This window comes from Rhineura floridana, chromosome 3, assembly GCF_030035675.1.
Source record: "Rhineura floridana isolate rRhiFlo1 chromosome 3, rRhiFlo1.hap2, whole genome shotgun sequence".
Classification (NCBI taxonomy): Eukaryota; Metazoa; Chordata; class Lepidosauria; order Squamata; family Rhineuridae; genus Rhineura; species Rhineura floridana.
The window spans coordinates 196,071,080-196,087,664 of record NC_084482.1 but is presented as its reverse complement, the minus strand read 5'-3'; the positions used below and the strand labels follow the sequence as shown (position 1 = coordinate 196,087,664).

General features: G+C 46.3%; 1 protein-coding gene across 2 annotated transcripts in view; it reads right to left on the bottom strand.

Moving 5' to 3' along the window:
• The window catches only part of VARS1 (valyl-tRNA synthetase 1), a 47,047-nt gene that overhangs the window by 7,074 nt on the left and 23,388 nt on the right, over positions 1 to 16,585 (bottom strand). For both annotated transcript variants that reach the window (XM_061619265.1, XM_061619266.1), the window contains exons 18-23: positions 13,963 to 14,053; positions 13,246 to 13,351; positions 7,108 to 7,178; positions 6,373 to 6,498; positions 5,274 to 5,378; positions 4,855 to 4,923 (exon numbers count right to left, since the gene is read on the bottom strand). In XM_061619265.1, coding sequence (XP_061475249.1) covers positions 4,855 to 4,923; positions 5,274 to 5,378; positions 6,373 to 6,498; positions 7,108 to 7,178; positions 13,246 to 13,351; positions 13,963 to 14,053 — 568 coding nt within the window. The remainder of the gene's footprint in view (positions 1 to 4,854; positions 4,924 to 5,273; positions 5,379 to 6,372; positions 6,499 to 7,107; positions 7,179 to 13,245; positions 13,352 to 13,962; positions 14,054 to 16,585) is intronic.

Here is a 16,585-nt window from a genome sequence, read left to right as displayed (position 1 = left end):
ATCATACTTAACACAAAATCTACCCCCTGCCCCATCTACCTACCCTCATTCCTACGGCAACAGGACTGCTTGGGCCAAATCTTCAGACATGTAAAACAGGTCCATCAAATGAACAAAGAAAATGGCTTGACCATAACTATTTTACGTATGAAAGGAACTGGTTTGACCAGTTTAACAGGTCTCTCTAATTTAGTATTTATTTATTTATTTGATTTATATCCTGCCCTTCCTTCTGGTAGGAGCCCAGGGTGGCAAACAAAAGCACTAAAAACACTTTAAAATATCATAAAAACAGACTTGAAGATACATTAAAACAAAACATCTTTAAAGACATTTTTGAAAAAAGCTTTAAAAATGTTTTTTTTTAAAAAAAGAAAAAGGTTTTAAAACATATTAAAAAGCAATTCAAGGGCCATCCCATATAGAGCACATTACAGTAATCCAATCTGGAGGTTACCAGTACATGGACAACAGTGGTCAGGCTATCCCGTTCCAGAAACGGCCACAGCTGTCTTACCAGCCGAAGCTGGTAAAAGGCACTCTTAGCTACTGAGGTCACCTGGGCCTCTAGCGATAAAGATGGATGCAGGAGCACCCCCAAACTATGGACCTGCTCTTTCAGAGGGAGTACGACACCATCCAAAGCAGGCAACTGACCAATTATCCAAACACGGGAACCATCAACCCACAGCGTCTCCATCTTGCTAGGATTCAGACTCAGTTTATTGGCCCCCCACCAAGTCCAGGCTTGCACAGCCTCTCCTGATTCAGATGTTACAGAGAAATAGAGCTGGATATCGTCAGCGTATTGACACCTCACCCCAAATCTCCTGATGACTGCTCCCAAGGGCTTCACACAGATGTTAAACAGCATGGGGGACAAGATGGTATCCTACGGCATCCCACAGCACAACTGCCAGGAGGCCGAAAGACAGTCACCCAGTGCTATTCTCTGAATACAACCCAGGAGATAGGATTGGAGCCACTGTAACACAGTGCCTCCAACACCTGTCTCACCAAGTTGGCCCAGAAGGATACCATGGTCAATTGTATCAAATGTTGGGCTGGTGACCAGTTGGCATTACTGTCTCTAGTAGTTTTCCGTGAAGCCTGCAAGTGTGAAGACGTAACTGTGGTTAAGGGGGAGTTATGTCTATGATCTGTCTGGGAACGGACTGCCAGGGTCGTTGCTATGGTAGCCATCTGATAACGACTGGGAAAGTTCTAACAGAGACTATGTGTTGTGCTTCTTCTGAATTATGCCTCTGAGCTGAGAGGCTGTGTTTTGTGTTCATCTATGGAGAGAGATGTACCAGAAGGGGGGGTGACTGAAGAATCTCTACATGTATTTACTCTTAAGCCTCTGGCCTTAATGTCTTAATAAAGACTCTTAACATGCTCTGAAGACGTTTTCTTGCTCAACTTAACTCCAACGTAATGTATGCTGTTTCACACAACGCACACAACCCAACAGTGGTAGCAGAGGATGGTTACGCTCCACAGCGCATTACACGGGAGTAAGTTGCTGGTCTGAAAGGCAGACGGAGTTCCAGAGAGGGCAGCTTGATTGATTGAACCAGACGGAGGTGAGCAACATGGCTGTAAACCTGTCTGGGGGAGGCTTGCCGATGGAACGACTTAATGAGAAGAATTTTGCCAGCTGGAAGCCGAGGATGAGGGCTTTGCTGATAACAGAGGATTTATGGGACGTGATTGAGGAAAAAACCCCGGCGGTACCGACCGCGGCCTGGAAGCATCGAGGCCAGAGGGCGCAGGCGTTTATAATCTTGGCTCTATCGGATTCTCAACTGATGTGTGTGAGAGATGAGCCGTCGGCTAAAAAGATGTGGGACGCGTTGCAGGAATTGTCCCAGGAATGGTAGCGGAGGCAGGAGGCGCTGAGAGCCCAGCCGGTGGGAGCTGTCAGAAGCAAGGCGGAGAAATGTGCCAAACCGGAGCAGGCTGCCGAAAGCAGACAGGAAAACAAGCGGGAGCAGCAGTGGCTGAAGTCTTGTTTTGCCTGTTTGGCCCGTGGGCATCTCCGTAAAGGTTGTCCAGTCAAGCGAAACTCCAGGGACGGAGGCTTGAAGCAGGGAAGTGTGAACTTTGTTTGTAAACGGAAGTCTAAAGACTTGGAACAAATTAACTTTATTGTCGACAGCGGAGCAAGCCATATATTAATTAAAGACAGGAGTCTGTTTTACACGTCTACAGATGAGCAGGACTTTGTGTTACTTGCTGATGGATCACGGAAATCTGTGCAAGCTAAAGGTCTGATTAAATTTGACAAGCTTAGAATTATGACAAACTGTTTGTTTGTTCCGGATTTGGCTCATAATATTTTATCAGTGGGCAAACTGGTGAGTTGTCAATTTTCAGTCTGGTTTGATAAAGGAAAATGTTGGGTGCAAAGAGGAGAAAATGTTGTCTGTCAGGGTTTCATGACACAAGGGCAGTTTAAAATGACCGTGGGTGTGAAGTGTGCTGATGCCTTGAGTTTAATGGGGCGGAAAGGGAATGACCGCCAGAGCTGTAAAAAGACAGCTGTAAAAGGCACACAGTCAGTGTTTACTGCTCACATGGAATCTTCATGCAATGCAATCAGGTTAATGCCTAAGAGAGTGCAAAGCAGCCGGGTACACATTCCACAGGGAAAAAGAAGAGGCAGGCTTGCACCCAGAGCACCACGAGGGTTTGTTTGGATGCCAGAAACACAGCAGTTAATTCTGAGCAGAAGCATTAAAGTTGCAGAAAAACCTTGGGATCAAAGGGAGCAACTGGGCAGGCAGGTGGACACAAAGAATTTGGGGCCTGTCACACACTATTTAGGCACGGATATTGTGCGTGCAGAAGACGGAAGCATAACATTGAGTCAGGAAAGTAAAATAAATCAGATCATAGAAGAATGCAACATGACAGAATGCAATGTTGTGAAGACTCCAATGGTTGTGGCTTTCCAACAGAATGTGCAGGAGACGCCTTGTACAGATCCTGAGAAGTACAGGCGCATAATAGGGAAATTGCAATATTTGGTGAAGGTGTCTCGCCCAGACATATGTAATGCAGTCAGTATTTTAAGCCGGAAGGTAGAGCATCCTTCAGAGGCTGACTGGCAAGGGATTAAAAGGATAGTGCGTTATCTGAAAGGCACGAAGACAAAGGGTCTGGTTTTGTCAGGAGCAAAGACAGGAGGTCTTGAATGTTTTGTGGATGCAGATCATGCAGGGGAGCTGAGCAGTCGTAAGTCAACCTCTGGCATAGTTGTGATGTGGCACGGGTCATGCATTGACTGGAGCAGCAAGAAACAAAATGTGGTTGCAACATCAAGTGCAGAAGCCGAGTATGTGGCCCTGTCACAGGCCTGTAATGAGCTACAGTGGTTTGCAGTGCTCCTGCAGGAGATAGGCATTGATATGCAATTTCCGATTACTGTATATGAAGACAATCAGACCTGCATTAAGATAGCCACATCAGAAGCTCATACCAAGAGAACAAAACATATTAGTGTCAGATACTTTCACGTAAGGGATTGTGTGCAGCAGGGGTTTGTTAACCTAACATTTTGTGACACTAACAACATGGTGGCTGACATAATGACCAAGCCTTTGTGTGAGGAGAAATTTGGCAAACTGGTGACAAGGCTTGGAATGAACCAAAGTTTGAGTGAATAAAGTTTTGAACTGTACTGAGAAATAAAGTTTTGAACTGTACTGAGATGTAAGTTTGCAATGTACTGAAATGTATTGCAAGAGGTATTGTAGAAATGTATGACAGTATGACTATGTATTATGGAGATGTATTTCATGTGTATTTTGCAGTCTTTATGAAAAAAAGGGGGGCTGTTGGGCTGGTGACCAGTTGGCATTACTGTCTCTAGTAGTTTTCCATGAAGCCTGCAAGTGTGAAGACGTAACTGTGGTTAAGGGGGAGTTATGTCTATGATCTGTCTGGGAACGGACTGCCAGGGTCGTTGCTATGGTAGCCATCTGATAACGACTGGGAAAGTTCTAACAGAGACTATGTGTTGTGCTTCTTTTGAATTATGCCTCTGAGCTGAGAGGCTGTGTTTTGTGTTCATCTATGGAGAGAGATGTACCAGAAGGGGGGGTGACTGAAGAATCTCTACATGTATTTACTCTTAAGCCTCTGGCCTTAATGTCTTAATAAAGACTCTTAACATGCTCTGAAGACGTTTTCTTGCTCAACTTAACTCCAACGTAATGTATGCTGTTTCACACAACAACACACAAGCCAACATCAAAAGCCACCAAGAGATCAAGTAAGAATAACAGGGTCGCACTCCCCCTGTCCTTCTCTCGATAAAGGTCATCCATCAGAGCGACCAAAGCTGATTCAGTCCCATAACCAGGCCTGAACCCAGACTGGGATGGGTCAAGATAATCTGTTTCATCCAAGCGTGCTTGCAGTTGCTCCGCCACAACCCTCTCAATCACCGTCCCTGAGAAGGGGGTATTTGCAACCAGGCGGTAGTTGTCACAAACCAATAGGTCCAGAGTGGGCTTTCACAGGAGCAGTTGCATCACTGCCTCTTTCAGGGCAGCTGGAGCCACTCCCTCCCGCAACGATGCATTGACCACACCCTGGATCCGCTCAGTCAAACCCCCTCTGACAGCTTAAATAAGCCAAGGACGGCAAGGGCAAACTGCATCTCTACAGATTCAAAATCACAGCTGGAAGGACACCCACAGATGTCATCCATCCTATAACAATACACACACACACAAGGACATGCACAGATGCACACTGACAGACATGCTGTGACCCTATGTTCTGTACTGCACCTAGCACACCATCATCATTAAACAAACATTTGCAACAACACAAAATACATACCTGTCCTTGTTTCGCTCGCTCTATCTCAGCTGGGTCCAAATTGCTGTCAAGCAACTGAGCATGTAAGCCCTACAGAGGAAGACAGAAAGAGAGAAAGTTGCTGTTTCATGGTATGTAAAAACCAGGATGTGCAACAGGAGGTTGTTCACAAAGGCAAAGATTCCAGGTAGGAACCCTTTTCTCCACTTCCCCAGCCTTATGGCCTCACAAAAATGGACAGAAGCCCCATCAATCCTGCACAAGGGACATCAGTAACCCTTACAACGTAGAAGTCAGGGCTACAACTTACAGAGCATCTGTTTCAAAGACTAATAGCTGTCTGGGGGCGGGAGCAGCTGCAGGTCTGGTGGAGATGTCCCCACGGACCACACCTGGGCTGCATCCCAGTGGCTTCCCACTGGCTTAAAAATATAGGTTACCTCCAGAGTAATGCCAGTAATAACGTCCAATGGATCGATCACGTTTCCCAGCGATTTGCTCATCTTCCTGCCGTGAGCATCCCGGACCACAGCATGAAGGTAAACCTGGCAAGAAAGGGGATTAGGTGGGAGGAGTGCTGGGAACAGGCACAACCTCTACGCTTGGGTGGCAAGAGGAGAGAGGTTTGGAAATCTGAACTTGGCCCAATCCCTCTGATCCTCAGGGAATGTTTGAAACATGATGCATTAACTGACATGGGGGCAAAGATGTTATGAACAGCTAATTGCATACATCTCTGTTGCACTGAATTTACACACCGTAGGAAAGCCCAAATTGGCCCTGGCCTCTTGGTGAGTGTGCATGCAGCAAAACAGGCACATGTGATGATTTGCATGCACTTGTCAAACTTTTTTCTCATTGGAAAGGAATTAACATTTCATGTGGCGCTCAGTTCCCCAGGATTCAGCAGCAGCAGCCAGTCCTCACAGGACTTCTGTTACACAAAAATGAATCACGCTACATGCAAGAGGGCATGGGCTTTCAAAGAGAAAAGAGAAACTAAAGCAGATCTGCAACTTAAGGATCACATTTCCAGCCCTCGGGGGTGCTTTCAGCAAAAGTTCAGAAACCTGAGGAGTCTCTAGGTGGGGACTTCAGCGAATCTTTTGGTCAGGGAATTTGGCAACATGACATTTGGGTTTCCCTTTTTCCCAACTCTGACTCCAAAAGCATCAGGCCTGGGAATGGATCAAGTGGGCTCAGGGGAAAAGATTGGTAATGATGAAGAAATAAATAAGCAGTGGTATACCTGAAAACACCCTGACCACCAGAAATCTTATCTTGCTGTTTCTGGGCATTATTGTTTCAAGGTTTTGTATTGCCTCCATGAAGGCTAGTAACTTGACTTAAAAAAAAAACGTCAAAATCCTCCGAGAGCAAATGATACAGCACAGTAGATCACATTCTTGTGCAGCTAACCTATGGGTGAATGAAATATAAGCTACTCTGAGTAGCCACAGACATGAAGTTGGGTTGGGGGATGGGTAGAAAACCAGGCTGCCAGTACCAGGGAAGAAGAGAACGAAGCCTCTTCCTCACCTCTCTGAATGGCAACTTCCCTGTAAGCTTGAGGCCCAACATGACCATGCGGGCCACCCAGAAGAAGAGAATATCGTGCCCAGTCTCCAGGAGAGTCCCAGGGTAAAAGATTTGGAGATCTTCACTCTAGAAGAGGAACAACAAGGTAGAGAGGATGAATAAGAACATAAGAATACAAGAGTCCCTGCAGAATCAGGCCAGAGGCTCGTCTGTTCCAGCATCCTGTTCTCACAATGGCCAACCGGATTATTGTTATTGTTAATTAGATTTATATCCCGCCCTTCCTCCAGTAGGAGCCCAGGGTGGCAAACAAAAACACTAAAAACACTCTAAAACATCATTAAAACAGAAAATATATTACAACATAACATCCTTAAAAACATATTAAAACAAAACATCTTTAAAAACATCTTTGATTAAAAAAAGCTTTAAAAACATTAAAAGCAGGTGCCTATGTGAGGCCCACAAGCAGGACCTGGGTGCAACAGCCACTCCCTCCACTTGCAATTCCCAACAACTGGAATTCAGAGACATACTGCCTCTGACACTGGAAGTAAGAACATAGCCACTGTGGCTAGTAACCTTTGATAGGCTAATCCTCTTCAGAATGAGATTTAAAGTAAATCTCATTAAAAAAGTAAAGGCCAAAAGCTCACAGTGTTAGGTTACTCATCAGTTACAGGTTACAGTGTTAGGTTACCCATCCTCACAGTGTTGCTTCAAAATGAGACTTACAGGGTTTGGCCACCCAAAGATGGAGAAAGGAAACAGGCCAGATGAGAACCAGGTGTCTAAGACATCCTCATCTGGAAACAAGACAATACACAGAATCATTGATTAGCAAGGGAGACACAGAGAGACCATTTTTTCTGCATTTCTGAGCATGTTCAGCTTCCATTCAACCAAACAATAACTAACTTTTTATTCTGCAAAGTTCGAAATAAAACAGCAGGAACCAGCACAAAAAAGGTGGCGGGGCGGGGAAGAGACATACTATTAGGCAGAACTTAAGACCCAAATAGCTATCTGTGCAGAGAAGGGACCCCAGCACCGTGACAGAGTGCACACTTTGTCACACCCACACCATACATTTAAAGTATTCTTATGCCACTTTAATAGTCATGGCTCCCTTGAAAGAATCCTGTAGTTTCTGAAGGGTGCTGAAAACTGTAGCTCTGTGAGGGGTCTCCCAACAACTCTCAGCACCCTTTTTGCGGGGAAGCCACAACTCTTAAGCGGCATAAGAGTGCTTTAAATGTGTGATGTGGATGTGACCTAAAAGTTTCTGGTTCAGTCTCATAGCACAGGCATGGGGAACCTCAGAGATGGGCCCTGAGGCTATTTTCCCCAAACCATGCCCACCCATCAACATCAGCGGATTTACAGAAGGACAGGGTTTAATCCTGCAGGGAACAAGATTGCAGCCAAGGCATCAGGATTTAATCCCCACTCAGTGATAAATGGGGATTGAAGCCCAGAAGTGCCCTTTGAAGCAGCACACGTGCACTAATTCAAAGAGGCTTTTGCAAAGGCTTTAGGAGCTCCTGCACTGCTGTTTGCTCAAACAGGAGTGCAAGGGCTGTCTTAAAGCCTTTTCCAAGTCATCCCTCTTCCCACATTAACGTCAAGCCTTGGCAAGACTCCTGCCCTCCTTCAAGAAATTGAAAATTGAAATTGAAACTTTATTTTTACCCCGCCCTTTTTCCAAACTGGAACTCAGGGCGGCTTACAAATAAAACTACATGTAGTTAAAAACATAGAAAAACATACAATTAAAATACAATTAAACTATACACAACCTTAAAACTGTAAAAGGCACTTAAAAATCTAAAAACAATTTAAAATAATACAGATAATAATATAAAACAATAAAACAAGCCTTGTAAAGCCCAATCCTAAACACCTTCTATCCCAAAAGCCTGTCAGAATAAAAAAGTCTTTACTTGCCGATGGAAGGATGGCAAGGAGGGGGCCATTCGTGCCTCCCTAGGACAGGAGTTCCAGAACCTAGGAGCAGCCACTGAGAAGGCCCTATCTCGCGTCCCGACCAATCGCACTTGCAAGGGCGTTGGGAATGAGAGAAGGGCCTCTCCTGAAGATCTCAGGGCCCGGGCAGGCTCGTATAGGGAGATACGGTCTGACAGATAGCCTGGACCTGGGCCATATAGGGCTTTACAGGTCAAAACCAGCACTTTGAATTGTGACCGGAAACAAACTGGCAGCCAGTGGAGCTGTTGTAACAAGGGAGTTGTATGGTCCCTGTAACCAGTCCCTGTTAATACTCTGGCTGCAGCTCTTTGTACCAGTTTAAGTTTCCGAACAGTCTTCAAAGGCAGCCCCATGTAGAGCGCGTTACAGTAGTCTAAACAGGATGTAACTAAGGCATGCATCACCATAGTCAAATCAGGCATTTCCAGGAATGGGCACAGCTGGCGCACTAGTCTTAAATGGGCAAAGGCACTCCTGGCCACGGCCAAGACCTGGGCCTCCAAGTTCAGAGCAGAGTCCAGGAGCACACTCAAACTGCGAACCTGTGTCTTCAGGGGGAGTGTAACCCCATCGAGCACAGGCTGAATCCCTATTCCCTGATCTGCCCTTCGACTGACCAGGAGCACCTCTGTCTCGTCTGGATTTAGTTTCAATTTGTTCACCTTCATCCAGTCCATCACTGATGCCAGGCACTGGTTCAGGACCAGGACAACTTCCTTGGCTTTAGGTGGAAAGGAGAAATAGAGTTGGGTGTCATCTGCATACTGATGGCACCGAACCCCAAACCCCCAGACAACCTCTCCCAGCGGTTTCATATAGATGTTAAATAACATGGGGGACAAAACTGAACCCTGAGGGACCCCATAGGTCAACGACCAAGGAGTCGAACAGGAGTCCCCCAGCACCACCTTCTGAGTTTGTCCCTCCAGAAAGGAATGGAGCCATCGTAACACGGTGCCCCCAAGTCCCATCCCAGCAAGGCGGTCCAGAAGGATACCATGGTCGATGGTATCGAAAGCCGCTGAGAGGTCCAGTAGAACAAACAGGGACACACTCCCCCTGTCCACCTCTCTGCGAAGGTCATCCACCAAGGCGACCAAAGCTGTCTCTGTCCCATAACCAGGCCTGAAACCAGACTGAAATGGATCCAGATAATCCATTTCATCCAAGAATCTCTGGAGCTGGGCGGCCACCACACGCTCTATTACCTTGCCCAAAAATGGAATGTTGGAGACTGGCCGATAATTTATTTTATTTATTTATTTATTTATTTATTTATTTTAATTTAATTTATATACCGCCCTAAGCCCGAAGGCTCTCTGGGCGGTGTACATAAAAGATAAAACAAGCACAGTGTATAAGTACAATAAATACAATAAATCAAGAACCAAAAACAAACAAACAATAAAAGAACCAAACAACGTCCAAAATACAAGATAATAGTGAAATACTGTTAAAATACACTTTAAAATGCCTGGGAGTATAAAAAGGTTTTCACCTGGCGCCGAAAAGATAGTAGCGTCGGCGCCAGGCACACCTCATCGGGGAGACTGTTCCACAGTTCGGGGGCCACCACTGAAAAGGCCCTAGTTCTAGTCACCACCCTCCGAGCTTCTCGATGGGATGGCACTCGGAGGAGGGCCTTAGATGTTGAGCGCAGTGTACGGGTAGTTTCATATTGGGAGAGGCATTCCACCAGGTATTGCGGTCCCATGCCATGTAGGGCTTTATAGGTCAAAACCAGCACTTTGAATCTAGCCCGGAAACAAATAGGAAGCCAGTACAGACGGGCCAGAACAGGTGTTATATGAGTGGACCTTCTGGTCCGCGTCAGCAATCTGGCCGCTGCATTCTGGACTAGCTGTAGTTTCCGAACAGTCTTCAAGGGCAGCCCAACGTAGAGCGCATTGCAGTAGTCCAATCTAGAAGTTACCAGAGCATGAACAACTGAGGTGAGGTTGTCACTGTCCAGATAGGGACGTAGCTGGGCTACCAATCGAAGATGGTAAAAAGCATTCCGTGCCACTGAGGCCACCTGGGCCTCAAGAGACAAGGAAGGATCGAAAAGAACTCCCAAGCTACGAACCTGTTCCTTCAAGGGGAGTGTAACCCCATCAAGAACAGGATGAACATCCACCATCTGGGCAGAGAAGGCACTCACCAACAGCGTCTCAGTCTTGTCTGGATTGAGCTTCAGTCTGTTAGCTCCCATCCCATTATGGAGGGATCCAGGGAGGGCTTTTTCAACAAAGGCCATACAACTGCCTCTTTTAGGCACAATGGAATTCTGCCTTGTTGTAAAGAGGCATTAACTACTCCCCTCACCCACTCGGCCAGTCCCCCTCTGGCACTTTTAATGAGCCAGGAAGGGCAAGGATCCAGCAGACATGTGGTGGCTCTCGCCTCTCCAAGGATCTTGTCCACATCCTCGGGCTATACAAATTGAAAGGAATCCATTATTATTGGACAAGCAGGAGCCAAAGTTACATCCCCTGAGACGGTATCAATTTTAGCATCCAAGTCGGAGCAAATCTGAGCGACTTTATCTGCAAAGTGCTGTACAATTTCTTGACAGCGGGCTGTTGAGTGGTCTATACTACCCTCCTAGGGGCCAGAGTTTAAAAGACCCCTGACCACACGTCGCTCAAGTCCCCGTCTCATTCGTTTCATCGCTGCCAGCTCCCTGGTAAACCAGGGAGCTGGTTTGGCTCCACTCCGTAAGAGGGGACACTCAGGAGCAATCGCGTCCACTGCCCTGGTCATTTCCCCATTCCAGAGGTCAACCAGGGCTTCGAGAGAATCACCTGCCGTGGTGATAGGAAAATCCACAAGAGCCATCAGGAAACCATCCGGATCCATCAGCCTCCTGGGGCGGACCATCCTAATCGGTCCCCCACCCGTGCAGAGGTTCTGAGTCCCAGTGAGTCTAAACCCAACTAGGTAGTGATCTGTCCATGACAATGGAACTATAGAAAGTTCCTCCACACCAAGATCACCATCATCCCATCCAACACAGAAAACAAGGCCCAAAGTGTGACCAGCGACATGAGTGGGGCCAGATAATACTTGGGACAGACCCATGGTTCCCATGGAGGCCATGAAATCCTGAGCCACTCCTGACAGAGCAGTCTCGGGATGGATGTTGAAGTCACCCAATACCACAAGCTGAGGGGACTCCAACACCAACCCCGAGACTACCCCAGCTAGCTCAGGAAGTGAGACTGTTGAGGAGGGGGTGGGCGGTACACCAACAGAATCCCTATTCTGTCCTGGCCACCCAACTTCAAATATACACATTCGAACCCCGAAGACTGTGGGAGAGGGCACCTGGTCAGGGTGATGGCATCATGATAGACTACTGCAACTCCACCTCCCCGTCCCCCCGGTCTTGTCTGCTACTGCACAGAGAAACCTGATGGGCAAAGCTGGGAGAGATTAACCCCCCCCAGCTTCATCCAACCAGGTCTCCGTGATACAAGCCAGGTCGACCCTCATATTGGAAAGATAAAGCAGGAAGCGGGGGGGGGGGGGACTCGTAAAGCCTTTCCTTGTCTCGTTTCGGGCGGTGTGAGAAAGGGAGAATAGGAAGCCCGGAGTTCCCAAGCACCTGCAGCTGCTGCAGGAAGCACCAGAAGAGCTTCTTTCTCACATAGCAGCAGTGAGTGCTTAGGAACCACCATATGAGATTTTGAAAGGCGCCTGTCAATCATGTCGTGTTATAATGACATTGTGTGATTGACAGGTGGCTGGCCACACCAACCTGTTAAGTTTGGCTCACAAGGCTGATCCTGATATGGGTCTAGCCCATGGACCCAACCCTAGCATCTCCAGGTAGAAGATCTCTAGTAGCCAGGTTGCTGAGAAAGGTGTCTGTGCAAGGCCTTGGAGATCTCGCAGGGGCTGGCCCAAGATATTTCCCTGCCTAAGGAAGAATAGCAAATGGCACCATTCCCTCCCTAGGCAAGTTAAGGTACACAACACGCACAACTGGTTAAATTATTAGCAGCTGAGGCAGAAAATCCCACAATTGCCGCTCCGTGAGAGAAAAAATACAATAATAAATGTAACAACTTAATGTGCTGGCCTTTCATAAGACCCCCAATTAGCTGCCTCATGCTGCCTAATGGTAGAGCCAGTCCTGAAAGCTCTTGCCAGTCAGAGTAGACAGCATTAGGCCAGATGAAACACAGGAAGCTGCCTTATGTCACAACAGACCATTGGTCTATCTGGATCAGTATTATCTACACCAGTGTTTTTCAAATTTGGGTCCCCAGATGCTGTTGGACTCCAACTCCCATGATCCTTTGGTCAGTGTCAAAGCTGGCTGGGGTTGATGGGGGTTGGAGTCCAATAACATTTGGGGACCTGAGGTTGAACAACAGTGGTCTACACTGACTTTCAGTGGCTCTAGTCTGCAGGGTTTTAGACAGGCGCCTCTCCCAGCTCTACCTGGAGATGCCAGAGATTGAACCTAGGCCTGCAAAACAGATGGTTTACTACTGAGCTATGGCCCTACATACTGAGTACTGATGGAAGAGTGATCAGACTCATATGGACCTGAGGATGGGACTGAAAAGGGTTGGTTTTTTAAATTGCATTTTATAATTTTTCTTAAGTCACCTTGAACTTTATGAGGAAAGGCAGGGTATACATATTTGAAATAAAACTAGTAAATAACCACACTGCTAAAAAGCCAAGTGCCCACGCACCCCTTTCCTGTGGGATGATGTGTCTCTCTTTGGGTTGAGGATCCCAACAACAGGGGAGGCTCTCACAGCTTCACAATCTCCTTGTTAATCTCTTGCTGGTCATGGACCGAAATAAACGTTGAAGCTTGTTAATCTCGCCCCCCCCCCAAAAAAGAGAGATCCTTTTCTGCTGTACCTTGCCGAAGGGAGATTTTGTTTGGAGACACCTTGAATACTTTGGCTGCTTTCTCTTTGACCTCTTGCTCACTTCGGCCACTTATCCAGTATCTACCATCCGTATCCTGGGAAGAAGATGGCAGATTTTGTTTTACAAAAAAAAAAATTATTATAAGGAACAAATAACATTCCGAAATAACATACACAGCATAAACACATCTAAACAGTATAAGCATAAATAACAAGGCATTAAATTATCACATTTCAGGAGCAGATGAGGAGAAAGATTTCTACATATTTTTGCACTTCTCTCACATTGAGGTCATCTTGGGCACTATCCTTGAAAGTAGCATCTCCCAACTCAGGACTGCTGTTACCAAATTGGAATGAACCTTTTCTGAGTCTCATACCTGTGTATACCTGGCTGGGAGTTTTGTATCACCAGTTGACAGATTTATTTTAAAGTATCTCAACTCCCCAATGCTTGAAATAAATAAAATAGTGTTACCCATTAGCTTCGATGTGGAAATCTGAATTTAATGAAGGGAAAATAGCTCTTTTCTGGGCATTCCTCCAGCCTGTCTTTCCGTTATAGTCTTTGGCTACTTGCTCAGAAAGCACATGGAGATGGCTGCTTATGACTCCCACACATTTTTCGCATTTCATTTCCTCAGCTGTCTGGCCCATCCTGCCGCCACCACCTGCCCTCATCAAAGGCCCAGGACTTTGGTCTTACCTCTCCTGGTGGCACAGAGGGGTCATGAACAGTCACAAAATATGCTGGGATGCGATGGCCCCACCAGAGCTGCCGAGAAATGCACCAATCCCTGGAGAGGAGGGGGGTTGGAAGAGAGAGAAGCGTCATCAAAGCCTGTAAGCGTAGAGCTCTAAAAACTCTAAAATTTCTAGGGGAAGGAGCCGCAGCTCAGTGGTAGATCATCTGCTGTGCATGCAGAAGGTCCCGGGTTCAAATCCCAGCATCTCCAGGTACAGCTGGGGAAGACCCACATCTGGAACCCCTGGAGACCCACTGCCAGCCAGTGGAGGCAATACTGAGCTAGAGCAGTGGCCTGACTCGGTTATAAGGCAGCTTTCTATGCTCCTGGTGAATCTGAATGCACGCACATGCCAAAGAACCACCACACGGACAACAATCTTCTCATAGGGACATGGGAAGCTGCCTTACGCCGAGTCACACCATTGGACCATCTAGCTCAGTCTTGTTCACACTGGTCTGTCCAGGGTCAGACTCAGACAGAAGTCTTTTCCAAGCCATACCTGGAGATGCTAGGAATTGACCCTGGGACCTCCTGGGTGCCAAGCAGACGCTCTGCCAGTGGTGGAGGGGGCTAAAGCAAGACAGAACGTTGCAGGAGAAACTGGAACAATTGCACAGAGGATTTGACTTCCAAAGTCCACAACTAGGATATACCATTCCAACTCATTTTGTCTCAGAAACACACAGCACAGCAGCCGTACTGTGGGTGGTAAGCGTGCTAGCTCATCCTTCTTCCATGCCCATCTTTGTTGTCTCCCATGAAGGAGGGATCAGCACGTGAGTTAGAAGATGGCTGCCTGCACTGCAGCAGGAAGCTTCCTGTACCTGCGGAGGCTCTCCGCGCTGTTTAGGAACTCTGCTTTTCCGGTGTCACTATCAGGCTGATGCACCAAGAGGAGATGTTGGAGAAGCGGCTGGGAAGTCACAACAGGGGAAAAAAAATGCCTTGCCGGTTTTTCTACATCACATTACATGTCAGAAAGGTGTCATCTCAACTGTGAAGCTGCTAGAGGCTCAAAAATCATTTTGGTGTGGGCCTGTTACCTAGGCCAAAGCTGTCCTGCCTTTCAATTGTTTGTTACAAGAACATATACCTTAATTCAATGAACTCTTTTTTGCAGCCTATCTAGAAATAAAGATATGTGGTATGTTGTAACTCTTGGTTGCATTATGTTCTTTATTCATAAGGTGCTATGCCATGCTGAAAAATCCTTGGAAAACTTAGTATGTTAAACTAATAAAAATAGATGTATCCTTTGGAACTCCTTCCCATTACATATCATTTCTATTGTCTTTTCAGTGCCTATTGAAGAACTTTCCTTCTTCAAGCTTTTAAGTGGATATATATTTTATCCCAGTCTGTATTAGTACTGAATTTTAGATTGTTTATAAATAGAAAAATGGAAATGGACTGCCTTCAAGTCGATCCTGTCTTATGGCGACCCTATGACTAGGGTTTTCATGGTAAGCGGTATTCAGAGGGGGTTTACCATTGCCTCCCTCTGAGGCTGAGAGGCAGTGACTGGCCCAAGGCCACCCAGTCAGCTTCATGGCTCTGTGGGGATTCGAACCCTGGTCTCCCAGGTCACAGGCCAACACCTTAAGAACTACACCACACTGGCTCTCTTATAGATATAAAGTTGTCTTTAATTGTTTAGACACATGGAATTGTTTCAAATTGTTTTTTTACTGTTGGTGTTCTTACTATGAAGTCACTTCAAGATGTTTTATGAGAAGCGTTTCATAAATAGAATCAGATAAATAGAAAAATAATTGGGGGGAGGTGGGAGCAAGAATAGTAACTTCCTCCAAACTTTACAACAGTGAATCCTCAACTTAGGAAGTTGCTCTGTCAGTCTCCTGTCATGTGATGCTGAGCAGAGAGGCACACAAGGGAAGAAATGCATCGACTTCCTCTCCCTATCAACTCCCAACTGCCCCCCACAAGCATTTCTAGAGGATGGATTATTTACTTCAGCTGTCACTCTTAAGCTTAGACATATGGCAAATGTAGCACACGCAGCTCTTGACTATGACTGAGGAATAGCGAATCACTCTCAAAAGTGACTGCCAATGAATATGAATGTTTGATTTATCCCACTGATTAAAATAAAGTCAACACAACCAATTAACAAGAAACATGAAATAATCCCAAACACCATTCTGGCATTTCTAAGCCACAATAAGTTGGCATGATATACTCTAGTTTTGACATTTGGTAGTCAAGCACTTGCTGCAATTCTTCCAGATTCCCTGCAACTTTCTATCTTGTTTTGTTTGCTTACAAAGGAGAGATGTAAGTGTATTCTGGATCTTCCTTGAGTGTGCGCACATGTGGTATATCGCTCATTCTAGTAGTGAACTTAGGTGCCAATGGCTATGTTACCAAGAGGGCTACTGAGAAACAAGAGAGAGAGATACGTCAGCACATTCAGGGAAAGCCAAGGTTTGCAGAGGTATTAAAAATATTTAGGAGGAAACCAAAACCCTCCAAAGCAATCCTAATGAGGACTGAGCACGCTCAGTGGCCATGGAATGCTGAGCAGTTGGAGAATAAAAACCTGGAAAAACTAGGGGAGGG